At 32.2% G+C, this 14,440-nt stretch overlaps 1 protein-coding gene across 3 annotated transcripts; it reads left to right on the top strand.

The window, feature by feature from the left end:
* The first annotated feature begins 300 nt into the window (after positions 1–300).
* On the top strand, positions 301–9,272 carry LOC146912448 (uncharacterized). 3 transcript variants are annotated; one of them, XM_085720582.1, is made up of 17 exons: positions 301–683; positions 998–1,085; positions 2,056–2,228; positions 2,337–2,384; positions 3,015–3,080; positions 3,609–3,773; positions 3,881–3,947; positions 4,438–4,610; positions 4,707–4,754; positions 5,466–5,531; positions 6,134–6,232; positions 6,344–6,410; positions 7,103–7,275; positions 7,384–7,431; positions 8,110–8,184; positions 8,566–8,640; positions 8,955–9,272. In XM_085720582.1, the coding sequence occupies exons 1-17, from the start codon at positions 582–584 to the stop codon at positions 9,006–9,008; spliced, it is 1,587 nt and encodes a 528-aa protein (XP_085576708.1). In that variant the 5' UTR covers positions 301–581; the 3' UTR covers positions 9,009–9,272. The 3 variants fall into 3 exon arrangements, with proteins under 3 accessions (XP_085576708.1, XP_085576709.1, XP_085576710.1); XM_085720583.1 differs by lacking the exon at positions 8,110–8,184; XM_085720584.1 differs by lacking the exons at positions 8,110–8,184; positions 8,566–8,640; positions 8,955–9,272 and adding an exon at positions 7,656–7,846.
* Positions 9,273–14,440: the final 5,168 nt, after the last annotated feature.

The following is a 14,440-nucleotide window of genomic DNA, read 5'->3' as shown; positions in this document are numbered from 1 at the left end:
TCATTAAAAGAGTGGAAAAAGGGCAAAAGGTGGGGTGCAAAATCGCTCAAAAAAAAAGAAAAGGGGGTGCAAAATCGTACAATTCGCAAAAAGATAGGGGCCAAAAGTGCAATTGAACACAAAGATTTGATGCAAAATCAGAAGGGAGCAAAAAGATGGGGTGCAAAATCGCTCAAAAAAAGGAAGGAGTGCAAAATTGCACAATTAGCAAAAGATAGGGGGAAAGTGCAATTAAGCCAAAAAGTAAAATTAAAAAGTGATTTTTTGTTTAAAAAATATTTTTTTTTCAAAAAAGATCTCAAACAAACAAGCTCTAATACTAAATTCCAATACATATGTCGGTGTGAACTTAGCTTAGGACAATGCATAGGATACTCCGATCAGTTGAATCACCTGGTGTGTCAGTTTACCGCCATAGGATACTCCGATCACGCTTTAAATATGGCGCCAAGTTTCTGTTATTCAGTCTCTAACCGCACACAACACTCAAAACCCAATAAACCTCTCTCTCTCTCTCTCTCTCTCTCTCTCTCTCTCTCTCTCTCTCTCTCTCTCTCTCACAGAGACGAAGCTGATTCTCCATGGAAATCGTACTGGATTTTTCCAAGCTCTCACAGTTTAACGCTCGCAATGCATGCAAAATCGCTGAAGCTGAATACCTCAAAAATCCTCGCGATGTTGATGTACTTTCTTCTCTATTCCCCAATTTTTGATCAATTGTTTCTATATTCATTGTTGTTTTGACGAATCAGTTTGATTTTGATTTTGATTCATACTACTTTTTTCGTCACATTTCTTATTAAGTTGATAATTTTGTGTATAATTTTTTGTTTCTATTAATATCTTGAAAAAATTTTGTGTAATTTTTTTTTATGGATCGATTCATTCTTGTTTGATTGATTTTTGATTTCATACTTCTTTTATTAATTATCATATTTATTGTTAGGTTGAAAATTTTGTGTATAAACTTTGATTCATTTTTTCCATATGCATGCAGAATTTGACAAGATGGGGTGGAGCTTTGTTAAAGATGTATGAGAAGCAAAAGATGCATGAGAATCATGATCAGGATCCAACGATTCATGGTGCTTATTCTCTCTTTCTATATATGGAATAAGTTTATTTTATTTACATTATTATTTTAGATTTTTAATGTTGTGATTAAAAGGTTTTTGATCAATCATATAATTTCGTGTCAAATTTGTAATGGCTCTCTTTTATTGTAAATATTTATGAATTTTGATATATGAAGCACAAACACGGACACTGACACGTTGACATTGACACTAGACACTGACACTGACACTGACATGGACACAAATACAGATACGGGCACCAAACACAACATGGACACACACAACACGGACACCGGAAACGTCGACACCGTCTCAGTGTAGGACACTGACACCGGACATTAACACATTGACACGTTGACACCGGACATAGACACACAACTGACACAGACACAACCAGACACGGACATGTTGACACTGTGTCGGTGTAGAACACACACTTTCGATCATAAGTGTTGGTGCTATGGAGATTTTGATTAAGTTGCACCTGCACACCTATTAATGGCTAAGAGAGACATATATATATATATATATATATATATATATATATATATATATATATATATATATTAGTGACTTATTTGTATTCAAATCCAGAAACGCCTATCGATAAATTGAAACAGATGGATGAAAAATTGGACGGTTCATATTGAGTTTGGATTTACCAAGTTTAGAATGTGAGTATAATTTTTAATCACATAAGTTCTGATGTGTAAGTTATTTTTATATAACAAAATAAAATAACGTCAAAAAGTTTTTATATTAGATATAAGTTGTTTACATTAGTTATCTTGGAGAGCTTGTGAAAATAAGCTGAAAACAACTTATAATCAGGTCATAATCCATTTTCATTATCTCTGCCAAACAAGCCAACAAGTATTTATATTAGTAGATACACTCAAATTAGTCAATCCAAACACGTTATAAGATTATGAAGGGGTTTTAAATTTTCTCGATTTCTCACTTGAACCTTGATTTTCAGATGCTATTTCAAAGCTGCAAGAGGCTCTTTCTCTGGATCCCTGCCATCATGAGGCTCTTTGGTGCCTGGGAGGAGCTTTCTCTACATTGGGGGATGATATCATAAACAATGACAAAGCTATAATGAATTCTCAAGAAAAGGCAGCTGCATGCTATCGACGAGCATTTGAATTGGTACAGTTGTAGTTCAGTACCAATGAATGTATCATTGAAGTGTGGCAAGTGTTTTACTTGTTGACTTGTAAAAATTATGTCTAACAAAGTGTTTTCTGTTTTACATAGAATCCTTCAAATGCAGTTTACTGCCATTCATTGGCATTGCATAGTAAGGTATGTTGTGTGATGGTTTTGTATCATATTGTCATGCTGTTTTAATTAGATTATGCCATCTTTTTTGCACTAATGAATTACAGTTTCCATCATGTCTTAGTGCAATATAGAAATGAGTTCTGTAATTTGTTTGGTTTTGTCGTCACAGACTTTTTATCTGTTTTTATCATGGTTGACAAAACTAATATGTTTTTGGGTTGAGTTAAATGGTGTTCCCCTTAAGATGACCTGCTATTTCAGGTTTGGATCACTGTGTTTCCTTTTCAATGGGATCACACCATAGACTAGATTAGTTTTCAAACTTTCTGCTGTTTCTCTTAACTTTGCCATAATTTCCTGTTGGTTTTTTGTGGTAAATGCAATTGTACAGTTTTCTTGTCTTAACGCCCCCACCCCAATATTCTTTTTATGTATGTAATGATCTCTGCTATTTCTTATCGTAAAATTAGACGAACTAGGTGACTTTAAGAGGATACTTAATTTATTGTTCAAAACTAATGGTTTCTGTAGTTTGGTCTTTGCAAGGGTATCTAATTCTTCATTGCTTTTTCATTACAGAAATCACTAACTTATTCAATAACTAGTTACTGAACCATTTCATTTACTAATACCATTTTTATGGATCTCAAGCGAATGTATGAATTAGGTCGGCAATCAACAGGGACAACTAAGTCGTCTTCTTCTTCTGGTACCAAGGTAATAAGACATAAAAATTTATGTTTTTTCTCTTAAATTTGATGTCCTTTACTATTGGTTTTCTGCGGTAAATGCAATGCAATCGTACAGTTTTCTCGTGATCCCCCATTGTATATAGTTTTGTTGTTGATGAATTGTTTTTGCACCGAGTCACAAGTTCAAGTGATAAGGACACATTCAAGAATTGTTCTTGTATGGCAATGAAATAGTTTGTTGACTAGAATTCATAGTTTTTTTTTGGTTCAAAAGTTGTGTTTTTTAAATGATCGTTTTTTTCGTCCTTAAATTCATTTTTTATTGTGAAGATAGAAGAACCAGTTGACTTTGGTGTTTTCAACGCTTTTTATGGGATGGGTTTGTATATTCTACCATTAGGGCACAAATTGATAGATGTTGATTCTGTAATAATTAGTTTATCTGTGTTTTAGATCTTCATTCCCTTACATGTCTTTGTGTTTTAGATTGGATATAGTGTCTTTGAGTTAGGAAAAATCCAACTTCTAATATTTATTTATCACTGCTCATTAGCCCCTAATCTCAGACAACTATCAAAACCCTAGAAACAACTCTCTCCCACATAGAGACAACGCTGACTCCATGAACTTCATATGGGATTATTACACCCTCCTTGACGCTGGGGAAGCTTGCAAAATCGCAGAAGCTGAATACGTTAAGAACCCCAGCGATGCTGACGTATGTTCATTTCCATTCCCCAAATTCTGATTCATACTTTTTATTATCATATTCATTATTATGTTTGAAATTTTGTTTATAATTTTTTGTTTTATTAATATGTGCAGAATTTGACAAGATGGGGTTGTGCTTTGATAAAAATGTATGAGGAACAGGATCAGGATTCGATCAAAGGTGTTTATTCTCTCTCAGTGGGCTAGTTTATTTTATTTACAATATTACTTAGGATTTTTTTTTTTTTTTTTGTTATTAAATAGCTTTTGGGTTGTGTTTGAACTTGTGATTTAGAGGTTTTTTATTTTATTTTTCAAGTCTTTATATGATCATTCATATCATGTAAGGCTCTCCTTAAGAGTAAATATTATGAATTTTGCACCTGCACCTGCATCTATTAATGGCTTAGAGGGACAAAGATTTATATATATATATATATATATATATGATTTGTATTCGAACACGCCTGTCGATAAATTGAAACAGATGGGTGATAAATTGGACGGTTCATATTTTGAGTTAGGATTTACTAAATGTTAGTCATCGTCTGGGCTTCTATTTATTGGTTGTGATTTACTGACTACACCAAATCTGGTGGTTATTCTCAGACTTGGGCTTTGAACCTTCATTTATTTTTTCTAGATTTCTAACTTGAAAACTTGATTTTCAGATGCTATTTCAAAGCTGCAGGAGGCTCTTTCTCTGGATCCCTGCCATCATCAGGCTCTTTGGTGCATGGGAGAAGCTCTCACTGCATTGGCACCCAATATTATAAACAACGACAGAGCTATAAGGATTTGTGATGAAACGGCAGCTGTGTGCTATCAAAGAGCTTTTGAATTGGTACAGTTTTAGTTCAGTATCATTGAATTGTGACAAGTGTTTTACTTGTTGACTTGTAAAAATTATTTGTAACAAAGTGTTTCCTGTTTTATATAGGATCCTTCAAATGCAATTTATTGCATAAAGTTGGCATCGCATAATGAGGTATTTTCTGTGAAGTAACTGTTTTGTATCATATTGTCATGCTGTTTTAATTATATTTTACCATCTGTTTTGTACCAATGAATTACATTTTTCACCACGCCTTAGTGCAATCTAGAAATGAGTTCTGTAATTTGTTTGGTTTTGTCGTCACGGGCATTTCATATGTTTTTATCATGGTTGACAAAACAAAGATGTTTTAGGGTTGAGTTATATGGCATTCCCTTATTGAAGGAGGTAAATGGCGTTCCCCTTAAAATGCCCTGCTATTTCAAGTTTCGATCACTGTTTCCTTTTCAATGGGATTACACCATGGAGTAGATTAGTTTTTCAAAGTTTCTGTTGTTTCTCTTAACTTTGCCATCGTTTCCTATTGGTTTTTTTTGTGCCAAATGCAATTGTACAGTTTTCATGACTTAACCCCCCCACCCCAATATTCTTTTTATGTATGCAATGATCTCTGATTGCAGACGCATTCAAAAAAATTACCTCAGTTTGGTTATTACTTATGTTTCTTATTGTGAAGTTAGAGGAACTAGGTGACTTTGAGAGGATACTTAATTTATGGTTCAAAACAAATGATTTTCTGTAGTTTGGTCTTTTGCAAGGGTATCTAATTCTCCATTGCTTTTTCATTAAAGAAATCACTAACTTATTCAAAAACTAGTTACTGAACCATTTCATTTACTAATACTGTTTTTTATGGATCTCAAGCTAATGTATGAATTAGGTCGGCAATCAACAGGGACAACTAAGTCTTCTCCTTCTTCTGGTTCCAAGGTAATAAGACAAAAAAAATTATGTTGTTTCTCTTTACTTTGATGTCCTTTACTATTGGTTTTCTGCGGTAAATGCAATGCAATCATACAGTTTTCTCGTGATCCCCCATTGTATATGGTTTTGTTGTTGATGAATTGTTTTTGCACTGAGATATAAGTTCAAGTGATCTTTTTTTGGTTAAGGACACATTCAAGAATTTTTCTTGTATTGCAATGAAATAGTTTGTTGACTAGAATTCATAGTTTTTTTTTTGGTTCAAAACTTGTGTTTTTTAATTGCTCGTTATTTTCTTCCTTACATTCATTTTTTATAGTGAAGATACAGGAACCAGGTGACTTTGGTGTTTTTAACGCTTTTTATTGGATGAGTTTGTAGATTCTACCATTAGTGCACAAGTCAATAGATCTTGATTCTGTAATAATTAGTTTATCTGTGTTTTAGATCTTCATTCCCTAACATGTCTGTGTGTTAGATAGGTATAGTGTATTTTATTTAGGCAAAATCCAACTAATAATATTTCCCTAACCTCAGACAACGATCAAAACCCTAGAAACACCTATCTCCCTCATACAGACAACGCTGACTCCACGAACTTTGTACAGGATTATTCCATCCTCTCCTTCCCTAAACTCTTTCTTAATGCCCGCGAAGCATGCAAAATCTCAGAAGCTGAATACATCAAGAACCCTCGCGATGCTGACGTACGTTCGTGTCCATTCCCCTAATTTTCATTCATACTTTTTATTATCATTTTCATTGTTATGTTGGAATTTTTTTTTTGTATAATTTTTTGTTTTTATTAATATCTGCAGAATTTGACACAATGGGGTGGAGCTTTGATAAAAATGTATGAGGAAAAGGATCATGATTCGATCAATGGTGCTTATCCTTTCTCTATGGACTAGTTTATTTTATTTCATTACTATTTTAGGTTTTGTTTTTGTTATTAAATGGCTTTTGGGTTGTGTTGGAACTCGTGATTTAGAGGTTTTCTATTTTATTTTTCAAATTTTTATATGATCATTCATATCATGTCAAATTTTTTAATGGCACTCCTGCAGCGTAAATATTTATGAATTTAGATAAGGTTGCACCTGCACGTATTAATGGCTTAGATTTTTATTTTAGTTTTTTTTTTTTATATTAAATGCCTTTTGGGTAGTGTTTGAACTTCTGATTTAGAAGCTTTTTCCTTTCTTTTCAAGTCTTTATATGATCATCCGTATCAAGGTCAAATTTTTAATGGCTCTCGTTCAATGTAAATATTTATGAATTTTGATAAGGTTGCACCTGCACCTATTAATGGTTAAGAGGGACAAAGATATATATAAATTTGTATTCGACTACGCCTATCAATAATTTGAAACAGATGGATGATAAATTCGACAGTTCATATTTTGAGTTTGGATTTACTAACTGTTAGTCGTCGTCTGATCTTCTATTTATCACGACCTTCTATTTATCGGTTCTGATATACTAACTGTACCAAATCTGGTGGTTATTCTCAGACTTTTGGTTTTGAACATTCATTTATGTTTTCTCGATTTCTCACTAGAAAACTTGATTTTCAGATGCTATTTCAAAGCTGCAGGAGGCTCTCACTCTTGATCCCTGCCATCATAAGGCTCTTTGGTGCATGGGAGAAGCCCTCACTACATTGGCACGTGATATCATAAACAATGACAAAGCTATAATGTTTTGTGTTGAAAAGGCAGCTGTGTTATATCAACGTGCTTTTGATTTGGTACAGTTTTAGTTCAGTACCAATGAATGTATCATTGAATTGTGGCAAGTATTTTACTTGTTGACTTGTAAAAATCATGCGTAACAGAGTGTTTCCTGTTTTATATAGGATCCTTCGAATAAAATTTACCGCAAAACATTGGAATTGCATACTAAGGTATGTTCTGTGTTGTGATGATTTTGTATCATACTGTCATGTGATTTTAATTACATTTTGCCATCTGTTTTGTGTTTGGAAGTTGTAATACCTCACTACAATATAGAAATTACTTCTGTGATTTGTTTGGTTTTGTCGTCATAAGCTTTTTATCTGTTTTTATCATGGTTAAGAAAACTAAGATGTTTATGGGTTAAGTTAATGGTGTTCCCTTATTGAAGCAGTTAACCGGCATTGCTCTCAAGATGACCTGCTATTTCAGGTTTCGATCGCCATATTTCCTTTTCAACGGGGGTTAAACCACAGACTAGATTTGTTTTTGAAATTTTATCTTGTTTCTCTTTGCTTTGCTGTCGTTTCCTATTGGTATTTTGCGGTAACAGTCTCTTAACCCCTCCATCCCAATATTCTTTTTTATGAATGCAATGATCTCTGATTGCAGACACATTCAAAAAAATGACATCAGTTTGAATCTAACTTTTTTTTTTAATTTTGAAGATAGAGGAACTAGGTAACGTCGGGAGGATACTTTATTTATGGTTCAAAACTTATGGTTTTCTGTAGTTTGGTCTTTTGTGAGGCTATCTAATTCTCCATTGCTTTTTCATTAAAGAAATCACTATAACTTGTTCTTAAACTAGTTACTAAACGATTTCATTTACTTATACCTTTTTTAAGCATCTCAAGGGAATGCATGCATTAGATCAGCTATCAACAGGGAAAATTGAGCCTTCTCCTTCTTCTGGTACCAAGGTAACAAGACATACAAATTTATGTTGTTGCTCTTTACTTTGCTATCCTTTCCTACTGGCTTTTTGCGGTAAATGCAATCGTACCCCATCCGCAACCACCACACCCCAAATATTCTTTTTATGTATGCAATGACCTCTATTTGAAGATACATTCAAAAAAATGACCTCAATTTGATTATTACATATGCTTTTCAATTGCGAAGTTAGAGGAACTAGGTGACTTTGGGACGGTACTTAATTTATGGTTCAAAACTTACAGTTTGCTGTAGTATGGTCTTTTTGGAGGCTATCTAATTGTCCATTGCTTTTTCATTAAAGAATCACTAACTTATTCTCAAACTATTTACTGAACCCCATTTCATTTGCTAACACCTTTTTTAAGAGTCCTGAGCTGAAGTATGGATTAGATCAGCAATCAACAGGGACAACTGAGTCTTCAACTTCTTCTGGTACCAAGGTGATAATACATAAAAAGTTTATGTTGTTTCTCTTCACTATGCTATCCTTTCCTATTGGTTTTGAGTGGTAAATGCAATGCAATCGTACAGTTTTCTCATGATCCCCCCCCCCCCCCCCCCAATAAGATATGCTTTTGTTGTGGATGAATTGTTTTTGCTCCAAGAATAAGTTCAATATTCCTTTTATGATTGAAGACACAATCATGAAATGTTCTTGTATGGCAATGAAATAGTTTGTCAACTACTGATAGTTATTTGTGTTTTCTAAATGTTCATTTTTTTTCTTACTTAAATTCATTTTTTTATTGTGCAGATAGAGGAAGTAGACTTTGGTGTTTTGGATACATTTAATTGGATGAGTTTGTAGAAAATCAAACTACTGCCAACTATAAGAGAAGCCATTTTATTTGATCTGATACATTGTTGGTTACTGTTGTAACATGTTTCAGTTTTTACTGTTATGTTTTTCATGGTGTGACCATTGACCTATACATTACTAGAATTTAATGTAGATAAGGAAGACAATGTGAACTCGTACCTTCATGTGTAGCCACTACAATATTTGTACTCTTGTTACTTGTATATAAGTACATGTTCCTTTTGCCCGAAATAGATATGAATTTGTGTGAAACCTCTTTACATAGTCATTCAACAAGGTTTTATCATTTTGAAACCTCTTTACATAGTCATTCAATAAGGTTTTATCATTTTGTCATATCTAAATATAAATTAAACTTTAAAAAACACATTTCTCTTTTATCTCTCATTGCTTTCATATATGTACCCACACAATACTTGTTTAGATTTGCAGGTAATTATTTGCATTTGTACGTGCACTCGTGAGTTTTCAGGGATGTCTCATTCAATGTGTGACTCTTGACTCATCCTCCCCGTGTAGTGACTCAATAAATCTTAGAGTATGATATCATCTTAAATTGTACTCCCTCCATCCCTCAATAGATGATCTAGTTGACTCCGACACACGTACCAATGCATATGTTTTATCTTTGATATCTTCAATTCTCTACTAAAAATAATTATGAAAATTTAATATTTTAAAAATATTCATCGAGACGAATCCAACATCTTACATGATATTATTTATTTTGTGAATTAGTAGAAAAATTTGGTCAAAATATGTCAAGTCAATAATGTATATTGTCAACTAGGTCATCTATTGAGGGACGGAGGGAGTAATATATTGGTCTAAGTTAACCTCACAGTTGACTCTTGGGCATATTTATTTCAATGTTAGACTATGAATAAAGTCACTGAATACACTAATTTAGACCAAGAGTTTTAGCAACCTGAATACACTAATTTAGACCAAGAGTTTTGAAACCTCACAGTTAACCCCTAACACATAAACTGCATTCGCTGCCTTTAACCACCAGTAAGAATTAGTTTGGACCTTTTCGAACACATGATGAATATTAATTTCGGTGTTATTAAACTGCCTATTATTACGTTCAGTCCATAACAACCACACACATAAGAACCACAAAAGTTGCATAAAGGAGCGTCTAGTTGCTGCCCCTCCTGTCAAATAAGTGAACTGAAGAAAGTGATCAGACACATCGATCGGATCCGCTCCAAAAACTCCAATCCACGCACGCCAAGCAAGAATAGACACTTTCAACTGGACATGTCTGTGCCAAATCAAATATGTAACCTCATTAACCATGTTACTGCCATCTGACGTTAACATATCATAAGCAGACCGAACAAGATTTTTTATGCCTTGGGATAAATTATTATTTTTCTCAAAACTGATCAAGCAGCAATCCTAATAAATAACCAAAATCATTCTCTTTTTTTTTTTTGGTAGATAAAAGAGATAGCAAAGCCACCATAAACTCACACACACAAAGTGGTGGTACTGGGATTCGAACCCCGATCATGACGTTCGGCCTAACAATTTCGGCATTCTTTTTGTTGATATTGAATAATCTTTTTTTTTTAGGTAAACCAGGAGATAGGACATGCATATTGAATTATCTAAAGAGTAATTAAGTAACTTAAATCATTCTAAAAAATTGTCAATACAATATTTAGTATTGTAAAAAAAATTATCTTGCTTCAATCAATTAGCAAAGATGAGAATTTTAGCAACCTGTTAGATCTCATTGAATGCATGATTTATTAATTAAAAAAACAATAAAACACAACTAATATATATCATATATTTTAAATAAAAAATTTATCATTGAATATTAGATTAATCACACACAATTGATTATATCTTGTTATCATGAAGTAAACACGACTCTTGAAATCATTTATTTCAATCACAAACAACACAACAACCTACTTCCATGAACAATAATATATCTTGCGAATGATACACATCTTTCTCATTTTTCACAAATTGAACATGACTATTTGAGTCATGCATGTCATGAAGAATATTATATATAGCAGAAATACAAAGTGATTATAAAGTTTAATTGCATTAGATTTATGTATTATAAATCTATTATCTATATAAATAAAAAATAACCGCATAAAATATAGTAACGTTCTATTATTTTATAAACAAATTATAAATTACACTAATACTTTAAAATTAGACATGAAATATCAACAACATCAATTCTTTATTTGATCTCTCATTTGTCTTCATCTATTTTATTTTTTTTTACAGTTCTTCATCTATTCTTTTAATACTCCTCTAACTATTAACATATACTTTTATAAAATAAAAAAAATAAAAAGAGAAAATTTATTGCAATTGTTAAGGACCTCTTCTTGTTGTTGTTTGACTTGCGAGACTTTATACCCTAATTGATACATAATACATATATTACTAAAAAAAATGGAGCCCCTTTAAAAATCGGACCCTAGGCGGTTACCCCTTCCAACCATGCTCGGGGCCACCACTAGCTGTAAAGACATATTTTGAAATTAGTGGGTCAATCTTGATTTGTTTATTTGTTTGCTCAAAATCTTTCCTAATAGAAATAAACTGCCAAGAGAAAACAACTTGCACAAAACGAGCCTACAAAATCACCGTTAATTTTTCAAAAGTAGAAACCCAAATGTTTCTTTGCCGATTCACTACAACTGCCAAAATACCTATTTGCTTTGTTACAATAAAGTAAATAATGGCGTATAAAACTAACGTTTTAAACATTAAAAAAAAAAAAAAAAAAACCGCCACTTTAAACAAGGTATAAAACGGTGGGTTTCAGGACAACTACCTAAAAACTTACACTTTATGCTTGGTGGCAGACAAAATTTTGGCATTTTTTAAAACGCCAGAATGGTGCATAGTGGCGGCTAAAACCACCGAAACATACATATTTTAGCCGTCTGAAAAAAACATGTTTTTTGTAGTGATTCTTGACTGTATTCTGTTACCCATACCGTCTTGTCCAAAACTCAAGTTAACAAAAGTAACCGTTGCATTTCAAAAGTTCACAAAAGGACTTTTTTTTTTCTTCCCTAAACCACTTTGAGAGGAGAATTTATCCCAGAATCACAAGTTAACTCCATCATAGGAGGGATGTGTCTAATTGCAAAAATTATCAACGAAGAGATCTGATTCGTTCGTATTTTCGTTACAATCGAACGCCACAACACATTTGAAGATGCTAGATGTTAGTAGAAAAAACTTCCAACATCTAATAGATGCTAGAAGTTCCTCTTAGAACTTATTTGTATGATATGAATGCATTACATCCTTCAAACCTTAATGACCCTCACATGTATTTCAAAGTTTTAATCAATCGTCCATTTTTGTTGTTAACTGGATTTTAACGAGATTGAAATGGATTGAAATGGTTCCATTTTTGTTGTGAAAATTGTTTCGTGGAGTAAAATCTACATGCATTTTATATTCTTTACAATATATTTGAAAATTCTAGTATAAGAGAAAAAAGACAAATATTTGAGATTTCACAATAAATATTATTCATATATATCCTACAAACCAATTTTTCTTACAAATAAAATCCTACCTAAAAGAATATTATTCTTAAAGAAGTTTGTTTTAGACCATCTCTAATGGGATTTTTTTTTTTTTTAACTTTTAAACTTGTTATCTATGAGATGGAGAAAAAAAATTGGATTGAGCACAAGGTCTACACGAAGAGCTCTATAAAATGAGACTAATGTTCATTTAATATTAGAAATTTAAAATGTAATAATTTTGAGTTATTGATATATGATTAATGAGTCTGTTTAAAAAAATTGTATAAAATACTGAGTTGGATGAATTGAGTGCTTGTTGGATACTAATATTAAAAAATTATGAATGAGTGATGCGTACACATGAAACTCATTTAAATACCAAAACTTGAAAGTGTGCATCTACAAATAGAGAAAGTCTTAGTTACCCAACACTTCAATTTTGTTGATGAATAAAAAACACAAATAAACATCATTTTGTTAGTCGTCCAATTTTGACAAAATCTATTGCATGTGTTGATGAATTCAATTATGACATAGAATCTACTGTCTATGTTGATGAGTTGCATTGATGAATGAATTTAACTAGTCAAATTAAGTTAATGGAATTGATTTGAATTATGTTTATGAGTTTAATTTTAATATACTTTGTAACTCTTTTTATCAAAACTAAGATTTTTTCGCAAGTTGGCTTATATCTATTTAATAGATTGACCTCTACGAATATACATTTTTTCATAACAGATATCACAGCTCTTAGAGAACCATCCATATATGTATTACTTCTCCCTCATTATCAATAGTATTAAACTTCAATCAAACCAACTAGTAAATCCCATTGCATACAACTTATTCTAACTCCTTAACAACCATGATGTGAAAAGTATATACAAAAGAAACAGTGACATGACATGACTCAAATCATATATAATTAGATATTTAAAATAGTAGCTAGGGTCAATTCTGCAACATGGTAAAAATAAGGAAATCAAAATTGCAATTAAGCAAAAGAAAAATAGAATTGTTGTTTAAGTATTGTTTCCGTTTGGTTTGAGAGTTTTGGAGGGGAGGGGAGGGGAGGGGAGATTTTTAATTTGAAGTGTTTGGTTCAATTTTTAGAAGGGGAGGGGAGGGGTGGGGAGGGGAGCAAATTTTATTGCACTGTCAAAATTATCCTTATATTAATTTAAAATCTCAATATTATCCTTGTAACAACATTTATTATTATTAGGTTATATTATTTTGAAACAACTTTTACTATTATTAGGTTATAGGTTATATTATCTTGTAACAACTTTTATTCCATATTATTAACAATTTTTTCTTGTAACAACTTTTATTCCATATTATTAACAATTTTTCCTTGTAACAATTTTTATTGCTACTTGTAATTGTAACAACCCTATTATTAATCCATTATTCCATCGTCTACATCATGTTGTTATCGATTACATCGTTATTGTTTCGTTACTTGTTATCCTTATTTAATTAAATTTAAGGGTAAAATAGTAAAATAATTTTAAAATCCCTCCCCTCCCCTTGTGAACCAAGCACACTTTTAATTAAAATATCTCCCCTCCATTAAAATTCGTCCCCTCCCCTCCTAATTCTCGAACCAAACGGACCCTAAATGCAATTATTCTGGTGCACAATTTTGGTTCTCGTTTTAAATTTTTTGACGATTTCATGATTTCAACCATAGAATATGATGATGTGAAAATAAATTAGGTACATGACATGCAAATGAAGTCTATGAAGTCTGGATACTCCAAAACAAAGACGTACTTGTATCGGATACATATTAGATATCAATACTTCACGGATACTCGCAGATATGTACCTACGAAAAAAAAGTCTATTAAAGGATGTTTCTGTTGATATTCCAACCTA

The sequence above is a fragment of the Medicago sativa genome, chromosome 6 (assembly GCF_051527215.1).
Source record: "Medicago sativa cultivar Bolivia chromosome 6, Bolivia_mono, whole genome shotgun sequence".
NCBI classification, from domain to species: domain Eukaryota; kingdom Viridiplantae; phylum Streptophyta; class Magnoliopsida; order Fabales; family Fabaceae; genus Medicago; species Medicago sativa.
Note: the sequence above shows the minus strand (reverse complement) of the source record. Positions and strands in the feature narration are given on the sequence as shown.